The sequence below is a fragment of the Orcinus orca genome, chromosome 16 (genome assembly GCF_937001465.1).
Source record: "Orcinus orca chromosome 16, mOrcOrc1.1, whole genome shotgun sequence".
NCBI lineage: Eukaryota > Metazoa > Chordata > Mammalia > Artiodactyla > Delphinidae > Orcinus > Orcinus orca.
This window is the reverse complement of record NC_064574.1, coordinates 58673213-58693796: the sequence shown is the minus strand read 5'-3', so window position 1 is coordinate 58693796 and position 20584 is coordinate 58673213. Positions and strand designations below refer to the sequence as shown.

At 54.0% G+C, this 20584-nt stretch overlaps 1 protein-coding gene across 1 annotated transcript; it reads left to right on the top strand.

The window, feature by feature from the left end:
* Positions 1-5840: 5840 nt before the first annotated feature.
* SOCS1 (suppressor of cytokine signaling 1) lies at positions 5841-7439 on the top strand. Its single transcript, XM_004270180.4, has 2 exons — positions 5841-5970; positions 6545-7439. The coding sequence occupies exon 2, from the start codon at positions 6595-6597 to the stop codon at positions 7237-7239; it is 645 nt and encodes a 214-aa protein (XP_004270228.1). The 5' UTR covers positions 5841-5970; positions 6545-6594; the 3' UTR covers positions 7240-7439.
* Positions 7440-20584: the final 13145 nt, after the last annotated feature.

Below are 20584 nucleotides of genomic sequence, written 5' to 3'. Positions count from 1 at the left end.
GGGTCCTCAAATTTTGGCCTCCAGGCCCTTGCTGACGCCATGCTCTGCCAGGAGTGCTCTCCCTTCTCCTCCCAGAGGCTGCTCATCCCTGCTGGCTCGGCCAGGGGCCCATGCGGCACGGGCCACCATCAAGTCTCCTGCTGGTCAGTGTGCCCTGAAGCAACGGGCCTTAAGCGAAAGAACTGGGGTGCGATCAGCCCCTCCAAACGGTTTTCCCATGGTGTGGCGGCCGCAGAGCTGAGAAGCCCTCCTGCCCCCGCCCCCAGTGTCCCCAGACTGTGATGGTCAGCCCTCGTGTCTAGTTGCACAGCTTCTGCAAATTCTTGTTTCCCCTCTGTGTCAACTGCCAAAGGTAACCACCATTGCTCTTTTCATCAGCTGCTAACACCTACTTTGCCACTTATGGGATGGGGTAGGGTGGGAACCAGATCGGCCTATTACAATAATGCCCAAAAAGAGGCTCCAAGCAAGATCCTGGGAGATTTACTGATGAAAAGGCACTGGGCCTGCCAGGCTTGGGCTTTCTGACAGCTCTATCGGCCACTGCATTAAGGGAACTTGCCTGAAGCCACAGGGAGGGTGGGAGGGAGGGGGTGGGGGTGGGGTGGGGAGCTGGGACCAGGACCTGGTGTGCCACAACCGGGGTTCTCAGAAATCCTCCTTCCCGCCCCTCCTTTTTTTGAGTTATTAACACAGTACCAGCAACTGCTTAATGAAAGCCGGTTAATACTGGATACTTCACGTAATCTCTGACCTAATCTCTCCTTTTTCACCTGTTACCCGGGGATAATAGGCCTGCTGGAATGTTCCCACCAAGTCTCCCCAGGACCTTGGAAGACCAGCCACCAGCTCAGTCCATCACTCCTCCTCTGCCGGACGAGAGCCTTCTCCTTGGGCTCGAGCATCCCCTCCCCTCCACGGAAACACACCACCTTTCCTGCCGTCGGGACCAGCTGGGACTAGGTTCTACCCCATGTAATGCAGCAACCTCTCTGCACAGAGGCCAAGCCCCAGGTCTCTCCAAAACACTTTCACCAAGTTCCATCAGCTCCCCGAGTAGCGCTTTTCTCATCTGGTAAATGGCGACATAATTTCCACCTCCCAGAACCATGGGGGAGAGTAAATAAGACAACATACCAAGACACTGTCACCTGGCCCACAGCAGGCTCAGCAAATGGTGACTCCTCTTCCAGGGAGTGACGGGTGACCCCAGAACTCAGGTCTTGGACTCCTCAAGCAGTGTTCTCTACTACAAAGCTTGAATGTCCTGGCTTTCCCTTAGGACTGTCTTTGTACCCATTTGGGGGGCTAGTGTGGTAACATCCTGGGAGAGGGAGGTCAGGGACAGTTGTGAGGTGTGTCCCAAGGCCCCCACTGTAGGTCTCTGTGGCTAATACCCAAGCTGTCCAGAATTTCAGCAGCCAGAGGGTTTTTTCCACACCCAATCCTGTAGTGTCTCCTGGGCCTGAAGGAATGTCTCCTGCAGTCAGGGTGAAATCCAAACCCCTCCCACGTTCCAACAAAGCCCTGCCCCATCAACTGGACCCCTGTCAACCTCTATAACTCACCCCTGCACTCACTCTCTGGCTCTCTACACCAACTATACACGTCTCCTTTCTGATCCTCAACTATGCCAATCGCTCCCACCACAGGGCCTTTGCACTGGCTGTTCTCGCTACCTGGAATCCTCATCACCCCGCTTTGAGAAAGGCCTCAACTCCAGCCTCCAAGAGGCTTTCCCTGACTGCCTTATCTCAGTCCACAAACACCTTGTTGTTCCCTTTTTCCCTCTTTATTTTCCCATAGCACTTACCATGATCTGAGATGATCATGTGAATTCACTGTCTCCCCTATGTCTGCTTGAAGACCCCTGAGTTCCCAGTGCCTGGCAGACAGTAGGCACTCAATAAATACCTACTGAATAAATACTGAAAGAGTGAAATAAATGTCATTACCCCTATCTTGCATATGAGGAAATCGAGCCACAGAGAAGCTAAGAAGCTGGCCCCAGGCCATGTGTTCATTAAGTGATAGATTGAAACCAGAATCCATGCTCTAAGCCAGCAGTCCCCAACCTTTTTGGCACCAGGGACCAGTTTCATGGAAGACAATTCTTCCACAGACGGGGGTAGGGGTGGTGACGGATCAGACAGTAATGCGAGCGACGGGGAGCGGCAGATGAAGCCACGAAGCTTCGCTCGCTTGCCGCCGCTCACCTCCTGCTGTGCAGCCTGGTTCCTAACAGGCCGTCCGTGGCCCGGGGGTTGGGGACCCCTGCTCTAAGCCCCACAGCTCGAGGCTCCCCAGAGGCACAGACTCCCATGGGAATCATGGCTGTAAAGAAAGGCTGATGAGCGCTGGGGCAGAGGGCAGTTTCAAGATTACACGACCTGATCAGGGACTGTTTTTCCCGGCAGGACTTTGCCAAAGCTAGAAAGAGAAACTGAAAAACTGAGCTCCGAGGGCCAAGATCTTGACTCTCCCCAGCTGCTGGCTGGGCTCCTCACTTCTGGGGCAGCCAGGGCTGCTGAGGGTGGGGGTGGGGGGAGGAGAACCAGCCGACAGGTCTGGCTGTGACCCAGCAAGCTGCGGACATGGGGCTGACCCAACTGCCCTGTGACAAGAAGTCACTGTGCTAAGCACTTTCTCGGTACCTGGCCCTTTGCTTCCATGCTGCTCTGTGAGGCACAAAACCTCCACAGCTCATTTTGCAGCTGGGGCAAATGAGGCCCAGAGAGGGCAAGTTGCTGGCCTATGGTCTCCACAGCTGTGGAGCCTGAGCTCCTCAGGGCTCCCACGTGGCCTAGCTTCCTGCGAGTCTACTGCCAGTCCTCCAGGGAGAACAGCCCAGGAGACAAAGGATTGTCAATCAGTGTATTTCTTTTTCCCTTTTGTATCTGGATTCGGTTTCGTTTTGAACTCAGGACTTCAGAAAATGAAACCAAAGCTGTAGTAACTGTCACTACTGGTGGTGAGGAGAGCCCATGTGTGCTCGGCAACTTGTGCCTACCTCACGATGGCTTGCACAACCAGGATCTGCTCAGGGTAGGCGATGAGGCCCACTGTACAGGCAAGGAAACCAAGACTCAGAACGGCCCAAAGCCACAAAGTGGGAGACAGAGGCTTGGCTGGCAAGACCTGGGGCCTCCACAAGCTTATAAATAGGAAAGTCGGCAGAACGGTCCTCGCTCCTCCCCAAGCAGGCTCAGGTTGCAAATGAATCTGATTTCTTTGGCATCTACTGTTTTACCAGAAGACAGACTGGGATTCGAGATCACCAGGAATCTGGTTAGGGTTGGGGGGGGGGGAGGAGGTGGGGAGGGAGTTTACAGCACAGTAGACAAGCGCTAAAGCTTTGGGGTCTGACACCCTGGGTATGAAGCTCCGCCCTGCCCCTTCTGAGTTGTGTGCCCCTGGGCAGGTGACTCCCCCCCACCTCAGTTTCCCTATCTGTAAAATGAGCAGATTGGATTGTTGTGTCAATCCAATGGTCTAAGGACTGTAAAGCATTTATCACCCAGTCAGTTTAGGCCAATACACCATAGGTATCAGTAAATGAAATGAAGGCGGGGGCTCCAGGGGGATGGGTGGGCATGTGGCAGCAAGTAGGGGGCCGAGAGGAGGAGGCCCCGGTGCCCGGGAAAAAGAGGTGGCTCTCCCAAGTAGCCATCCGGTCTGTCAATGGAAGGTGGGGGGGCATATGGGCCATCAGCTATTTATAAATCTCCCTCTGCCCAGAGGCCTGCCAAGGAGACATGCTGGCAGGAAGACAAGTCGTGCAGGAGCCAGCCCAGCCTGGCCGCCTTCTCTGAGCCTGGACCACCCGCCTCCAGCTCAAGTGAGAGGAGGTGCTATGCCTCCCACTGCCAGCACCCAGGGGCCTGGTTTACCTCCTTCTGCTCCACCCATGCCTTCTATGGCCTGCTTTCCCTGGGCTAGAACTGCTGAAATGAAGCCACGTGTCTGCAGGCTCCATTTTGCTGTCACAGCCACGGACAGCCGCTGATAAACAACAGCAGCAACAGCAAACACCTACTGAATGCTTATCATATACCAGGGACTGGTCTAAGCATTTGACCCATAGCCACTCATTTAATCCCCACACTACAAGGGAGATATTATTACCTCCTTCACAGATGAAGAAACCAGGCAAGGGAGTTAACTACATGTTCAAGGTCACAAGGATAGAGAGTTGCAAAATTGGAACTGGAAACCAGATAGATTGGGTCCAAAGTCCAATACTTTATATTGTCACCTACCACAGGGCAGCCCCCCATAGGTGCTCCAGAATGACCACAGCACCTGACCACTGACACATGCATGGCTCTGCATCTTCTCACTCCCTTGCACACAAGTGCATGAGCACTCTCTCTCTAACACACACACCCCCCCCCAAGACAACCACATTAATGACCAACACCAGCTGCTGCCAACACGAATTAATGGAGACAATGGGGCCCTAAGCAAGGCTGGTTCTGGGCCACCCCTTTGTGTTTACGAGGAAACATGGGGGTCCTGGGATCTACCTAGGGCCAGGGAAGGAAATCACCAGGGAGGCGGGCAGGACCTGGCTCCAGCCAGGGCTCGGAGCAGAGGAGCTAGCTGGGCTGCAGCCTGAGAGCTGCCTGTAGAGGGCAGTGTGTGCCAGCGTGAGGCCAGTCCCTGCCAAGCCTGGCGTCTTCCCCGGGACCCCTCCCAGACTGTGAGACAGGCTACCCACCAGCCCCCAAGCTCATTTGTTCTTTCTTTCATTCAAAAATACATGTACCAGCCAGGCACCTTCTCCGTGCCTTCCCACGACAGAGAGGATCACACACAAATGTACAAATCGTAGCTGGTACCCCATCATTCCAAGGCGGAGGTGTGAGTGTGGGGAGGGGACAGATGCGAGCAGTGGGGGGGAATCTGTAAAGCAGAAGTCGGAGGAGAGGAGGGGCTGGCCAGGAAAACTCAAAGTAGGTTTTTGGAATTATCACATCTGAAAACGAACTATCTTTTCACTGGGCTCCCAAGTGCATTTAGGGGTGTCCAGATGCGACTTCCTCTCCCCAAAATAAAAGCGAGGAGGGCGTGCCTCGTTTGGAGCTCCCCCTCTGCCAACCACTGGGCCTCGGTTTCTCCAGCAGTCGTGCAGTAGGGAGCGCTGGCCAAGGCCGCCGGTACCTTGCCGGGCCTCACCCGGTTTCCGAGGAACTGGGCTCGCAGCCGAGGCACCCCTCCCGTACCGCCAAAGGGTTCCTCCGAAGCCTGTGGTCAGGCCGCCGCTTCCTCGGAAGCCCACACCAAGACCAGGGACAGCGACAGGCAGGGAGGGGTGCGGAGGCGGCCATCTAGAGGCTCCGAGACTACGTGGGCAGGGCAGTGGAGGGAGCAGTCCCGAGGGGTCCGAAGTGGGACCCCAGGGTCGGGTGGAGTACAGGACACAGCTCTACCAGAGATGGGTGCTGAGACACCTGGAGGGGAAGAGGGGTGTGTCACGGTTAGTCCAGAGTATCCTAAAGGGCTTGCCTGCAGAAATCTGCGACCGAAGGTACGTGGGGGCAAAGTAGGGCCGCCAGTTCCGAAGGGGGCTTCTGAGAAGTGCCCAGGAGGTTCAGAGGTGGTGCTAGAGACCTTGACAGAGGGGGGTCCTACGACAGATGCGAGGCTAGGTCAGGGCGGGGGGCTTCCCCGGGTAGGGCTCCCTCATTTGTGGAAAAGGTCGAGCCGGCTTGGCTTCCACGGCGCGCAGAAAAAGAAACCGAAAGTGGCGCGGAAGGGTGGGCCTGTAAGGGGGTGGGGTCTGTAGGGGGAGGAGCCTTCTGCCGACCACGCCCCCAAGCCAGTTTAAAAGACTGGTGCAGGGGCAGGCGCGCAGTAGACAGAGCTGCAGCCGTGGCAGCTGCACGGCTCCTGGCCCTGGAGCATGCGCGAGAGCCGCCCCGGAGACCCCAGCCGCCCCGCTTGCGGCGCCCCGCGCCCCGCCGCCAGGTGAGCGGGGCACTGGGCTAGGAAGCGGGAGGGAGAGGGAAGGAAAGCACAGGACAGCCGGGTGTCTGGCGGCCTCGGGGGCTGCGTGGTGGGGTCGCGGCCGCCACGCTCCTGGCCCCCTCTGGCCCCACCCTGGCAGACCCCGCGCGTGGAGTCCCCGCAGCGCAGCTTTTCTCCTGCCTTTGCCCAATTCGCCCGGACAAGGCGCCAATTCCAGGCCTGGCCAGGAGGCGGCGGTCACGGGGCGGTGAGCCGAGGGCCGGTTGGCCGGAATCGGGGCAGGCTTCTCCCCGGCACCTCTCCACGCCCCCTTCTTGTACCCAAACTCGGAGCGACTCGGGGGCTGCACTCCGCTCCACCGAGCTCCCACCCGCCTTGAAGTGCTCCGCAAGCGGGGAAGCCCATTTTCTAGATGAGCCCACTGAGGCTCAAAGGCTGCGCGGACTTGGTCTTGAGCCCTCGGCCCTTTAGGAGCGGCTCACCCCAGAGCCCCACCCCCCCCAAGTTGCCTCGCGGGCCCTCACCTGCCCAGCCCCACCCAGACTCCCTGCTCACAGCCTGTCTCTCCCATCAGCGCACCCCCGGACGCTATGGCCCACCCCTCCGGCCGGCCCCGCGTGTAGGATGGTAGCACACAACCAGGTGGCAGCCGACAATGCAATCTCCACGGCAGCAGAGACCCGACGGCGGCCAGAGCCTTCCTCCTCCTCCTCTTCTTCCTCCTCCTCGCCCGCGGCCCCTGCGCGCCCGCGGCCCTGCCCGGCTGCTCCGGCTCCGACCCCGGGCGAGACGCACTTCCGCACGTTCCGCTCGCACGCCGACTACCGGCGCATCACCCGGGCCAGCGCGCTCCTGGACGCCTGCGGCTTCTACTGGGGACCCCTGAGCGTGCACGGGGCGCACGAGCGGCTGCGCGCCGAGCCCGTGGGCACCTTTCTGGTGCGCGACAGCCGCCAGCGGAACTGCTTCTTTGCCCTCAGCGTGAAGATGGCCTCGGGCCCCACGAGCATCCGCGTGCACTTCCAGGCCGGCCGCTTCCACCTGGACGGCAGCCGCGAGAGCTTCGACTGCCTCTTCGAGCTGCTGGAGCACTACGTGGCGGCGCCGCCCCGCATGCTGGGGGCCCCGCTGCGCCAGCGCCGTGTGCGGCCGCTTCAGGAGCTGTGCCGCCAGCGCATTGTGGCCACCGTGGGCCGCGAGAACCTGGCGCGCATCCCCCTCAACCCCGTCCTCCGGGACTACTTGAGCTCCTTCCCCTTCCAGATCTGACCGGCCGCGCACGCAGCATTAACTGGGGCATCTTATTATTTTCTATTATTATTATCTCCCTGGAACCACGTGGGTGCCCTCCCCGCCTGGGTTGGAGGGAGAGGGTGTAGGGGGCGAGGCGCCTTCTACCCTGGGTTGGAGACAAGGCCGCAGACCCCTCCCCACCTCTTGTGGGGGTGCCCCCTCCCGGTGCTCCCTCTGGGTCCCCCTGGTTGTCGTAGCAGCTTAACTTAATTGTATCTGGGGCCAGGACCTGAACTCGTACCTCCTACCTCTTCATGTTTACATATACCCAGTATCTTTGCACAAACCAGGGGTTGGGGGAGGGTCTCTGGCTTTATTTTTCTGCTGTGCAGAATCCTATTTTATATTTTTTACCACCAGTTTAGGTAATAAACTTTATTATGAAAGTTTTTTTTTTTTAAGAAAAAAGGTTTCTAGAGCGTGTGCTTTGGGCAAAGGTTTTCCATGGTTCTGAGTGGGTCCAGGTTCCTAAGACTGACCTGTGTGGCCGAAGATGGTGTGTGGCCTGTGTTCTGTGGCTGGGAACCCTGCATGGCTCCTCCCTCAGCTCTCAGGGGTAGACGAACCGTTGGTCTAGTTTTGGTATTGTGTGTAAAATGGCAGCTCACGTTTGAGCTCTTAATGTGTGCCCGGCCCTGTTCTGTGCTTTACATGCTTAACTTTACTTTAAAGACAACCCTATGAAGCGAGGCTTTTATCCCCATTTTACAGAAGAGAAAACTGAGGTGGGGTAAATTTGCCTGTGGCCATTCTTGTGTCAGAGAAGATACTGGGGCCTTTTTTGGCTGTCCTCCCAGAAATCTGTTTGAATGGATGACAGAGAGGAAACTTCTTTCATTCTATGACCACAACTTTTTCCAGGAAGAGGGTGGGGGTGGGGGCTTGTTGAGTTTTTGGAAGGAGGCGTGGCACATTCTGAAACTCAGCATATAGGAAGGCATATTTTAGATGGGATGGGGATACAGGGTTGGGTCTGAACTTCCTTCTTCCCACCCTGTTCTGTCCTGTGTACTTTTTGGTGAACACACAACTTGGAGCCAGAAAGATGCTCTGTGGTCTGTGGTGTCAGAAGGGCCCTGTTGGCAGCTTTGGGCAATTCCCTTTACCTCTCGGGGCCTCAGTGACTACCTCTAAAATGGGCTTGCTGGAAGAGGTGCTTTGCTGTAACCCTCAGCAGCAGGCACTGATGCAAAGGGGATGGAGGAGGTGATGTTTTCTGGAGCTTGGGCCGGCCAGCATCACCAGAGAGTGCCCAGGAAACGGGTTTTATGGCTACTCCTTGTATCTGTGGCCGGTCTGCTGGCCACGCAGGGCTGTGTTGCTGCACCCAGTGAATCGAGTCATTTTCAGGTTTAGGGTTAAACGGCTTTACAGACACATATTTAGAAGTCAGAATGGCCCTCTGCAGCCTTGGACATGCTTACAATGGAGTGTCCTAATATTTAACAATACCTTTCAGACTTGAAAGTGCAGCATAAAATTAACTTGATAGTTGGAGAGCTGCAGCGGCCCAGACTTGTCTTAGGGATTAAATAGGTTCCAGACCTCAAGGTTAAGAATGACCAGGAGAGATTTAGTATCTCAGAGAGCTTTGGCAATATCATCCTTCAATGAAGTGGGGTGGGAGGAAAGGAGGTGATGTCTGTGTGCCTCCAAGGAACCACTGCTTTTTCTTCTTTGAACCATCTCCCTGCCCTTTGTTCTCTACTGTGTGGACCAACTCCTGTCCTTGTTCTGACTTTCCTGTCTCCTACCCAGCTTGGGCAGTGCCGGGAGAAACCCAGGAAAGCAGTGCTTGCGCATATGGCAAACACTTAATGAGCGCTTACTGTATGCTGGGCCCTGTGCTACCTTGTTTAAGCCGCACAACCAGCCTGTGAGTTAGCAACCTCTCCCCCATTTTACAGATGGGAAAACTGAGGCTCAGAGAGGCAAAGTAGGGCATACAGCAAGTGGTGGAGTCAGATTTTCAAACTTAGTACTGCTTCAGAGGCTGGGTACCACTAGGCAACACAGTCTCCCACAAGGGCCTAATGGTTGCAGTAATAATAACAGTAGCAGCTGCTAACATTTACATATAGCATCATTGGGCAGGTACCATTCCGAGCACCTAGTTACCTATGTTAAGCATTCAACCTTCACCCGAGCCTTAGGATTTAGGTACTATTAACATCCTCATTTTGCAGACGAGGAAACAGGTCCTCATCTAAAGAGGGACGAATCGCAGTTAGTTTACAATATTTCCAGGGTTTTTTTCCTCCTTTCAAAAAAAGCTTAAATATCACATCTTCATTATACAAACTCATACACAAACCCATTCCCCTTAGCAAAACAGCTAAGACTAAAGCTCCTCTAATCACACTTCCCAGAGTTGGCCCCTTCTCTTTGTGAGTCATTTTTAAAAAAGCTATACCGGACTTCCCTGGTGGTGCCGTGGTTAAGAATCCGCCTGCCAATGCAGGGGACACGGGTTCGAGCCCTGGTCCAGGAAGACTCCACATGCCACAGAGCAACTAAGCCCATATGCCACAACTACTGAGCCTGCGCTCTACAGCCCGCAAGCCACAACTACTGAAGCCCGTGCGCCTAGAGCCTGTGCTCCCCAACAAGAGAAGCCACCACAATGAGAAGCCCGCACACTGCAATGAAGAGTAGCCCCCACTCGCTGCAACTAGAGAAAGCCTGCGTGCAGCAACGAAGACCCAATGCAGCCAAAAAAAAAAAAAGAAAGAAAAGCTATATTAACACACATACTGTGACCTAAAGTGACCTAGAAGCCCCCCAGGAGCTGCACTCCAGGCCCTGAGGGACAGATCTCCGGCATACACCAGTGCAGACACACTGCAGAGCAGGAGGGCAGGGAGGGGGGCAGTGCACGCTGTGTGGCTTCCCCGTGGTATAGGTTCTCTCAAACCTCAGCTTCATGATTCAGCAGTGCTGACGTCAATTTACAAGAATAAAAAGTGAGAGGAGGGTTGGTGTGTGTGTGTGGAACTGGTCTGGGGGCCCAGGAGCGTCTGAGCTGGGCAGTGGAGGGCAAACAGGATGGAAAAGGGGTAGCTCTTTAGAAGGTGGGGACTGCCTGCGGGTGTGGGAACAACTTCTGACCTGCATCAAAGCCATTCCAGAGCTGGGGACGCTGCTCCCCATTTTAGAGATGAGAAAACGGGGGCTCAGAGAAGTATAGTCACTCAGGGTCACACAGCGCAACAGTGATAGCCAAGACTTGCACCAGATCCACCCCACTCTCAAGGCAATTGGTTTCCTCAAGAGTGGAGGAGGCAAGAGGGAGGAACCCTGTGAAGATGCATATTCCCAGGCCTCACCTCAGCCTGCCTGATCCTCCCAACTTTATGAGTGGAACTGTTACTGTCCCCCAGTCAGGAAGTGGAGAGGTGAGCCTCTTCCTGAGGTGCTGCACGTAAGGCATTTAGCCCAGAGCCTGGCAGTATGTCTCTGAATGATGTGGTATTCAATAAATGATAATGAGGTTCATATAACAAAGATTCACTGAACACCAACTATGTTCCAGGCATTACTCTAAGCCCAAAGGATACAGGAATGGACAAAACTGAGGGAGTCCAGTCCCTGCTCTCATGGAGTTCACATTCAGGGCCTCAGACAATAACTAAATATGAAACTAAAGGCACGAGAACAACCAAGGAGTGGCAGTACTCAGATGGAAACTCAACAAGGTGGTTGGGCAGTGGGTGGGGCTATTTTAGAAAGAAAGGTCAGGAAGGCTCCTCTAAGGTGACGCTGAAATTGTGCCTGGAATGACAGGTCAGCGCCAGCCTGGGAGGCAGGCGTTCTGGGCAGAGGGAACAGCAAGTGCAAAGGCCGTCGGCTGGGAACAAGTTCAGCCCATTCCAGTCGCTGGCTGAGCTGGAAGGGAGATGATGGAGTGAAGGCCAGCGGCAGGAGATGAGGTGGAATGGGTGGACAGTGGGCAGAGCCACTAGTGAGGAGTGTGGATCTGAAGTGTGATGGGGAGCCTGGGCATGAGCTGATCTAATCTGTTAGATCCTCTGACTCCTAGGTAGAGGTGCACCAAGGCAGGGAGGCTTGGGGAGAAGGTCTTAGGCTTCTTGCCTTGTTATGTGTGTATTTGGGGATTGGGGTGGGGGGTGTCATTCTTGGTCAGACCCCTCAATCCCTCAGCTTAAGCCAATCAGGCCACAAAGAGGCAGGGAAAGCCACAGGACCTACCTGGTCCAATGCTGAGACCAAGTATGGGCCAGGCCTGGTGTGGCCAGCCCTGGGGCCGGCATCAGTCAGAAACCCCATTTATTATCAGACCGCAAGCCTAGGTCTGAACACAGCCCCAGGGCATAGCCCCCCAGAGTCCAGTGAGGGGCTTCTTGGAGCAGTGCTCACCTGTGCAGGGCGGAGCTGGCCTCAACTTTGGGGAAGGACACACAGGACCTGAAAGTAGGTGGATTAGGCCTGACACAGGGTGGGTGCGGCCACCTGGAGGCTTTGCTTTGCATCCCCCTCACCTGGTGTCTACTACCATCATCCAGAGACTCCCCAGGGTGAGGCTTCTGGGGAATAACATGGGCCTGGCCTGATTCTAGGGGCTCTCAAGGTCCCTTACAGAGAGGAGTGCAGTCTTCAACAAAGCAAATTCACAGAGGGACAACAGTGCCCAAGGTGGGCGCTCAACTGCCCCTCCCACCTGGTCCCGGCCCTCAGACAGCCCACAGGAGAAACAGGTTCCATGATCTACACGGGTTGTTTGGCCCCAATACAACCCCCTACCCTCCCTCCCACCCCCACCAAAACCACACACTCCATGTGAGGTCGGGCATCTCCAAGCCCCAGTCCTCCAGTGGCTCCCCGCCGCGCTCAGAAGGCCCACCTCCCACGAGGACCCATGAGGCGGCAGGGTGTCCCTGCCCATGCGTCTGGCCTCAGCACTCACCTCACTCCCTCCCGCTACTGGGCCTTTGCACATGCTGTTCCCGCGCCTCCAGCAGTTTTAAGGTGAAGGGCTCATACAGGTACAAGTGCCGTGACCCAAGGGCTACGTACGGCTCCGGAGCTCCCAGGCCGCCACGTGCCGCGCGCTGATGACGTCACCACGCCGCCCTCACCTGTTGCTGCCTCGGATCCCACCGGACGCGAACTCGTATCTGTCGGCGGCGGGCCCCGGCGATGCTCGGCTTAGTTCGGCCGCACTCGGCTCCCCGAGGCCTCTCCGAGCAGCCGCAGGATACCTGGCCCCTCTGGGCTCCGCGTGGTCCTAACGCCGCCCTGTGCGTGCTGCCCACTTGGAAGACCCCACGCCCCCACAACCCCCACCCCGCCACCCACCCAGAGAGGACGGTCGGGTCAAGGCCGTAATAGCGGGCCCTCCCCGCCCCCTCTAGTCTTAAGAAACCAAAAAGCGCTTCCACCGCATCCCAGTCCGCACCGAACCCTGCTGCCCCAACTCACACAGCCCTTAGATCCCGAACCCCATTTTCCTTACCTGGAAATGAGATTAATCACTGTACCCACCCCATGAACGAAATTAAGTAAGAGGGTGCCTGTAAGGTGCTTAACACGTGATAGGTATCCAATAATTGGGACTGCCCTCTCTGCTTCTTGATTCTTGTAGTGCTGCTGTTTTAAAATAATGCCAATTACTGAGCACCTAACGGGTGCTGATACTTCACCTAGTTTGCATCATAGGAGTTGGCCTCAGAAAGGTGAAGGAATTGCCCCCCTAATGTGTAAATGGCAAAGCCAGAGTTTGACTCCCGGCGCTTACCCGCTACAATGCTCAAGGGTTCATGGGTTAATGTGTTTCTGACACTTAGGACCATCCTGGAAGACGTTCAGAGCCATAGAACCAGCCAGGGCTCAGAGCACCTCACTCGCCTGCCCTTTTCCCCCAGCACAGCCTGGGAAGCCCGGCGAGACAGTGGGCTGGTAACTTACCTGCAAGGCTGCATCAGAATTCAGCCTAGGAGAATGGCCAGGGCTGCTTGATCAGAAAGGACCCTGGGGGAGTGGCTCTGGGTCAGCCCTGGTAGCTGGTGGGGGGAGCCATGAATGCAAATGAGAATGGTCAAGAACAGAGCAGGGAGGGTGACGTTCAGGGCTGGCCCCACCTGGGGACCTGCAGGGGCCTGTGTGATGACATACTCCCTTCCGTACCTCTCACACCTGGGTGCAGCCGGGAGGGGTATCTAGAGGCAGGATGGAGAGGAGGGGGCAAGCCCTGGGTAAGTCCACCTTGGAGGGCCCCTCCCCACCAACATTTCACTGTGGGAGGCAGCACAGAGGAGCAGGAAGAGCTGGGACCCAGGCCCTGGGTTTGAGTCCTGACTGTTAACAGTGTGACTATAGTGGCCTTATCTATAAAACAAGAATTAGACTCAATTAGACCCACTCTGCCTTGCTTCAGAAGGGTCATGAGGATCAAATGATTTACCATAAGTGGAAATAAAATGGATCACCACCCAAATATAGGAACTGTAATAATTATTACTATCTTGCATCACACGGGCTACACAGATGTATTTGAATCAGCACAGCCATGAAGCCAGACAGACCTGGTTCCATTCCCAACTTGCCATTTGCTACGAACAGCAGTGGCTACCAGCTCGTCCATGTCAAATGCTCACTAGACAGTAGGCATTGTTCATTGTATTGATAATTCATGCATTGTATCTCATTTAACCCTCACAAGAACCATATGAAACAGGTACTATTATGGTTATTATACTCATTTTGCAGATGAGGAAACTGAGGCACAGAGAGGTTAAATAAAGTGCCCAGGGTCACACAGCAGCTAGGTGGCAGAACCTAGAGGGTTCCAACACAGGCAGCCCGATTTTACAGCCATTCCCTCATTTTAAGCTTTAAACTGAGGTTTCCAAACCGTCAGACGCTGGAAATACACTTTTATGATTTTTGCCAGTTCTATTCAAGTTCCAGCTGTGATGTTATTCAATTACATTCTCCAAATCAATTTACTTGGTTTCCTTAAGTTTTATTCAAAGAGAAACAGAATTACTATACACGGAAAGCCAGAATCACCTGCCACAAAGAGGTAACCCTTAAAAAAATGCAGTGAAATTTAAACAATGTTATTAAGTTCCAGCTAGAGATTGGTGTCTTGCTCTGCTCTGAGAGAAGGTCTGCTTTGTGTTTGGTTGAGAGGGAGGGAGGGAGAGAGAGAGAGAGAGAGAGAGAGAGAGACAGGGAGGCACGTGTCAAGTGTCAGAAAGGTGTTTAACACACAGTAGCAGCCATATGAGACTGTCTCCTTGTCTTAAGGGGAAAATCTGAAATCTCTGTTTCACAGCAGCTCAATGTTTTATCAAAATGTCCCTGGGTCCCACTAAAAACCATCATCCAGGGACCCTTCAGGGCACCCATCCCATACCTGGAAACACTGCCCAACGTGGCTGCCAGCTGTGTGTCGTGGGCACTGACTCTGAGCCTCAGTTTCCTCACCTGTGAAATGGGGTAAGCATCTGGATCTCACAGGGTACGAGGGATTAAAAGGAAGTGATTATAAGCACAGAGTACGTGCTCAATAAGAGTCACGATGTTGGCAGGGCAGGGTGGGCCCTATATCAGGGCCCCTGGCCCCCACCCCCACCCCGTCTCCAGCTTGGGGCACTGAAAATGAAAGCCCAGTGTGGCCAGCCTGGGGCTCTTCTATGCTGTTTATCTGATCTTTTGCCAAGTGCCCTCTGCACTAACCTGGTGACAGGAAGGGCCACAGTTTCTGGAAGGTGGGTCAAAGTGAAACTACCTCAGGTCCAGGCAGGAGGGGTCCTGGCGGGCTCCCCCAGCCAAGTGGGCAGGGCGTGGGAGTGGGGCAAGGAATGCAGGCTTGAGCCTTAAAGTGGCCTCCCCTTCACTGGATTGGAGATGGTGAAACTGAGGACCAGAGATGTGGGCTCAGGCTCCTTTGCAGGCACTAGAGGCAGTTGGGTGTGATCATCTAAATTACCAATTTGATCACCTCACACCCCTGGTCACATACACCCCTTCACTCCCACTGCAAATGAGTATTGCTGTTGGCTCCCTTTTATCTAGCCCTTTCTAAAGAGGTACCATTATTGTCTCATTTCACAGACAAGGCACCCTAGCCCAGGAGAGGTTGAGTTCCTTGTCTATGATCTCACAGCTGATAAAAGTAGTAGAAGCAGTATTTGAACCAAGCTAGATGACCCCAGAGCATTCTAGCGGTTCCCAACTGCTAGATACTAAAATATGACCACTTTCCCATGGGATCTGTGGGCCTTCACTGCCTGGTCCCACCGTACATGTCTAGTCCCTCACCGTTCCCTTCACGTTCCTCATCTGCTTCCATCATCCCCATTTTCTCATCATTCCTTTGGCCTTTTGAGCAACCCAGGGAAAGTCTTTAATGTTTCTCATGCTTGCTTGTCACTTGGCAAACTCCTACTCAACCTTCAAAGCCCAGCTCAGCCATCTCCTCCCCCAGGAAAAAAAGGGCAAGTGAGTCAGAGAAAGGGGGAAGAAAGAGATGGAGACAGGCAGAGAGAGGGAGCAAGAGGTAGAGATGGGGAGGTGGGAGGGGTGAGAGGAGAGGAGGGGAGAGAAGAGGAAAGATGAGAAGGGAAAATAGGAAGGAAAGAGAAAATAGAGAGAGGGCCTAGGAATGAGAGAAAGGACTTGTGGATGGATGGGTGAGTAAATGAATGAGTGCATGAATGAATGAATAAATGAATGAGTGGGTGAGGGAATAAATAATCCAAATCATGTACAAAATAAAGGGCAAGTGAATAAAGAGGAAGCATTGGCGGCTGGGCCGGGTGGCAGGCTGTTACCCCCAGTGGCCCCTGCTCCTGCCCTCATGGCTGTGGATGGGGCCAGGCAGGACCTCTCTGGGCTCCAGGCCTGGTCCATGTCCTGAAGTGGTGGCTGTGTCCTTGACATTTGACAAAGCCTTGCCTGCAACACCCTCCCCTCCCAACCAAGAACCTTGGGCACCTACTCTGCTCCAGCTCCAGAAAACTGAAAGTAAAAGCCATGCTGAGCTTTGCCCAGCTGTCGTGTCCCTCAGTGGTTTCTTAGAAATCAGCTGCTTGGGCGACCAGCTGCAGCCTGGACTTCCTCCCTCACCCAAGGGCCCCCTCCCCTGGTGGGTGTCATGCTCCCAGAAGAGATGGAACCAAAGGCCTGTGCTGGAGTTGGGGGGACCCCTCCAGAAAGCTTGGGAGTCATGCATTCATCCCACAAATGTTTATTCATGCTTTCTGTGTGCCGGGTACAAGGGAACAGATGAATCTGAACCATTCAGAGAGTTAGGAGAAAAAGGACTTACACAGGGTCTCCGTATCACCTGATCCAGGCCCCAGGTGGCTGGAGGGTTGGTGGGGGGAGGGCCCCAAGAAAAGAATAGCTAATTAGCTTAAGACTCATGAGGAGGAGGGTGGGAGATGCGGCGTCAGGTGAGGCTCCAATTCACCTGGGCAGCCAAGGTGGGGAAGGGCATCTCAGGCAGAGGGAACAGCATATGCAAAGTGACCTATGTTATCTCCCATAATCCGTATAGCTGCCACTGAAGTAGGCATGTTTCTCTGGCTTTTGCAGGTGAAGAAACTAAGGCTCAGAGAAGTGTGGTGATTTATTTGCCCAAGACCTCACGGCTGGAGTGGAGATCTGAATGCAGCCCATGTGCCTAGCCTCTCTTAACTGAGCCCCAGTAGCATCCCAGATCCTTACCATGGCTGTCTCACTGGAGCATGCCCTCTGCCCCAGGCCCTGGACTCCTGCACACCTCACTTAAATCCTCAGCACCACTCTGTAGAGAGACATGGTTAGGAGAAAAAATAAGGCTCAGAGAGGTAAAGTGACTTGCCTAGGCCACACAGCCTGCTGGGGCAGAGCAGGGATTCACATCCAGGTTTGTGGGATTCCAAAGTGCCCCCTCCTTCCTCTACATGAGGCATCTGTGTCCTCACAGAACACAGACCTGACCTGACAGTCTCTTTCCCCACATTCGAAAGAGGTGGAGGGGACAGCAAGTACAAAGGCTCAGTGGCTGGAGAGCAGCATACACATAGGGTGTACTGCGAGCTAGAGCTTTGCTCTCAGGGAACTGCCCCACATCATTCTGTAAGGTCCTGAAGGGGCTGTCGGTCACAGTGCTCTGGCCACAGGTGGATGTGGACCAGACCCGGCCAGAGTTCCCCATGCCCCAGTTCAGGGAAGGCACGTGACCTAAGCTTGACCAGTCAGAGGCCCTCCTGGGACTTCTTTGCTGGAACAGGAACTCATTCCTCTAAACTGAGGCCTGCTGGCAGCCATTGTGCCCGTTGGGTCAAAGAGTGGAAGAGAAGGAGCACAAGACAGAGCCCTGATGCATTGTGGGAGCTCCTATATCCAGCCATGCCTGAAATCCACCTCTGGACTTACCTGTTACACACGTTTCCTTTTTTGCTTATGTTTGTCTGAGTTATGTTTCTGCCATTTACAACCCAAAGAGTCCTGGGTAATCAGAGTTTGAAGAGCAGCAAGGGGTCAGGTTTGGCTAGAACGAAGGGTAGGCGAGTAAAATGGAACCACTCATCCTAAGAAGAGGCCAAACAACTCTCCTACTGAGAGAAGCGAGACTACTTTTGCCAGGGGCTGGGGCCCACAATGCTCCCCTCATTCGCTGATATCTGCCCTCAAAGAAAGCTGGAATGCAGACTTTCACACCTCCTGATTCATGGTTGCTCTTAATAACTTCTTTTTGTGCTGGAAAAAAAAATTCCACATTAAAAAAATTTTCCTTCCCTTTAAAAAACAGACTTTATTTTTAGAACAGTTTTAGATTCACATCAAAATTGAGTGGAAATCACAGTTTCCATATCCTTACTGCCCCTCCGGCCTCCCCCCACCACTATCAACATCCCCCATCAGTTCACATTATGTTTTTTTTGTTTTATAAATTTATTTATTTTTGGCTGCGTTGGGTCTTCGTTGCTGTGTGTGGGCTTTCTCTAGTTGCGGCGAGCGGGGGCTACTCTTCGTTGCAGTGTGTGGGCTTCTCAATGCGGCGGCTTCTCTTGTTGCGGAGCACAGGCTCTAGGCACACGGGCTTCAATAGTTGTGGCACGCAGACTCAATATTTGTGGCTCGCGGGCTCTAGAGCGCAGGCTCAGTAGTTGTGGTGCACGGGCTTAGTTGTTCCGTGGCATGTGGGATCTTCCCGGACCAGGGCTCGAACCCGTGTCCCCTGCATTGGCAGGCAGATTCTCAACCACTGCGCCACCAGGGAAGCCCCCACATTATGTTTTAATCTCCACATTTATTTTAAATTTGTAAAAGCATCTACCAATAATGTTAGTATGAAATACATTCTATATTTTCCTGATTTCCACAGATACATATATTTTTTCTTTTTTTTAAAAAAGACACCATTCTTTATGACTCATATGGTAACCCACTTTTTCCACTGAGCATTTCGTGAGCAGCCTTCCAGGTCATTGGTTGAGAAGGTAGGGATGATGGTACCCGTTTCATCAGTAAGGAAGCCGAGGCCCAGCGGGAACCGGGAAGGGACACATGTTGACCTTGTGAGGCACATTTCATTGGATGCTCTCAACTGCCCACTGAGGTTTTGTTTCTTCTTCAGGGATGGGAAAACTGCTGTGCAGAGAGGGAAAGTCACTCTTTTTTGGGGGGAGGGGAGCCCCCAAATCCCTGGGCGGGGTGAGGGGGAGGGGCTGCTGGTCAACAGGGCTACACCAGCAGGGGCTCTAGGCGCTCTGTCCTGAGGGAAGGGAGGCTGGTCCTCTGAGGAGCCCTCTGATGTGTCCCTGAGGGACAGCCTTGCTTCACGCCTGCCTCAGCCATGCTGCTACTAAACTTTCCAGGATGCATCCGGCGCAGAAAAGATTTGTGCCTCTGGCTAATTCTCATATTCAGGCTGGTACTGAGTACCTACCGGACACCGCTGGGGGCACCATGCACACGGTCTCGGTTAGTCCTTCTTACCACCCTGCAGGGTAGGACTGTTAGCATCCCCATGTCTCAGATGAGGAAACTGAGGCCCAGAGAAGTGAAATGACTTGCCAAAGGCCACACAGCTAACATGTGGTAAAACCAAAATTGGACCTCAGTGAGGTCTGAATCCAGACAGAAGCATCAACATCCTGGTCGGGCCTCTGACTTTGTAAATTGTTAACCACACACACACACACGTGCACACACACCCCAACTGGCCAAGAGGTCTTGAGTGGTGTGCCCCAGAGCTCTGGCCGCAGCTACATCCTTCCTTCCATCTTCCCAGTTTCCTTCATGAGAATCCAAACAACCTGCTTATTGCAAAGACGGTGAACCCCCTGGGCAACAGAGTCAGGATCCCAAACGAGCCCTGCATTAAGACATTGAGTGGACACCAGGGTGACATTTAAGACATTGATATAAAGTCCTACCCTGGGATTAGAAAAAGCAATCACTCCAATACTGGTTGACTTCTGTCCCTAATACCATGGTTGAATGTAGCTCAAGACGACCTGTGAGCCAGCTGCAGTGTGCACAGGTTGGCAGTGGGACCTTCCAGCAAGGATGCTTGGGATGACAAGCGACACGCAGTGACAGTGACAGCGTTGGCTTAGGCACCTGTGTACACAAATGTTGAGCCCTCGCCTCATGCCTGCACAGGGCACATGCTCAGGAATCAGGGGTGACATCAAGCATCGGTGACAATGAAGAATGCTTACACCCCTCCTGGGCACACGCTGCATGATCAATAAACATGGATTTGACAAGGGGAGGATGGGGGAGAGAATGGATAACATTTAGCGTCAGTAATATCATGGGTGTTATGTCATTAGATAGGAGATATCAAGTATTATCATATGACATAAGGGCTATTCTTGAGTTAGCACTAATTACATACAGGCATGGTGCTAAGCACTTCACATTATCTCATTTAATTCTTGAAACAGTCTTGCGGTGGATCGTGTTAAGCTGAATCACATGAAATTGCTGTTTTTGTAGGTCAAAAACACAAGAGTATTGGCAATACGGTTCAACCTCACAGCATCTTCATTTCTACAGATTGAGTAAACCCCACTGGCAGGGCCCGGAGGCGCCTGCCTGCTCGGAGGACTCTGGTTTTGTCCTTGCTTCCTCCTCTTCACCCCCCTTCTCATTCTGGCGACGCGTGCCCCCGCCCCCCGCCCTGTTGCGGCCAGGTCTATATTTACAGCCTGGGTTTCTGTGAAGTGGGGACTCGAGGAAGTGACTTATTCCAGAGTCATCACAGCCACCCAGAGATAACGACATCCAAGAACCTTCAGTTTGACTGTCCCCCCTCCCCCGCCAATATGGGACTTCCCCCCCCGCCCCCTCTGGA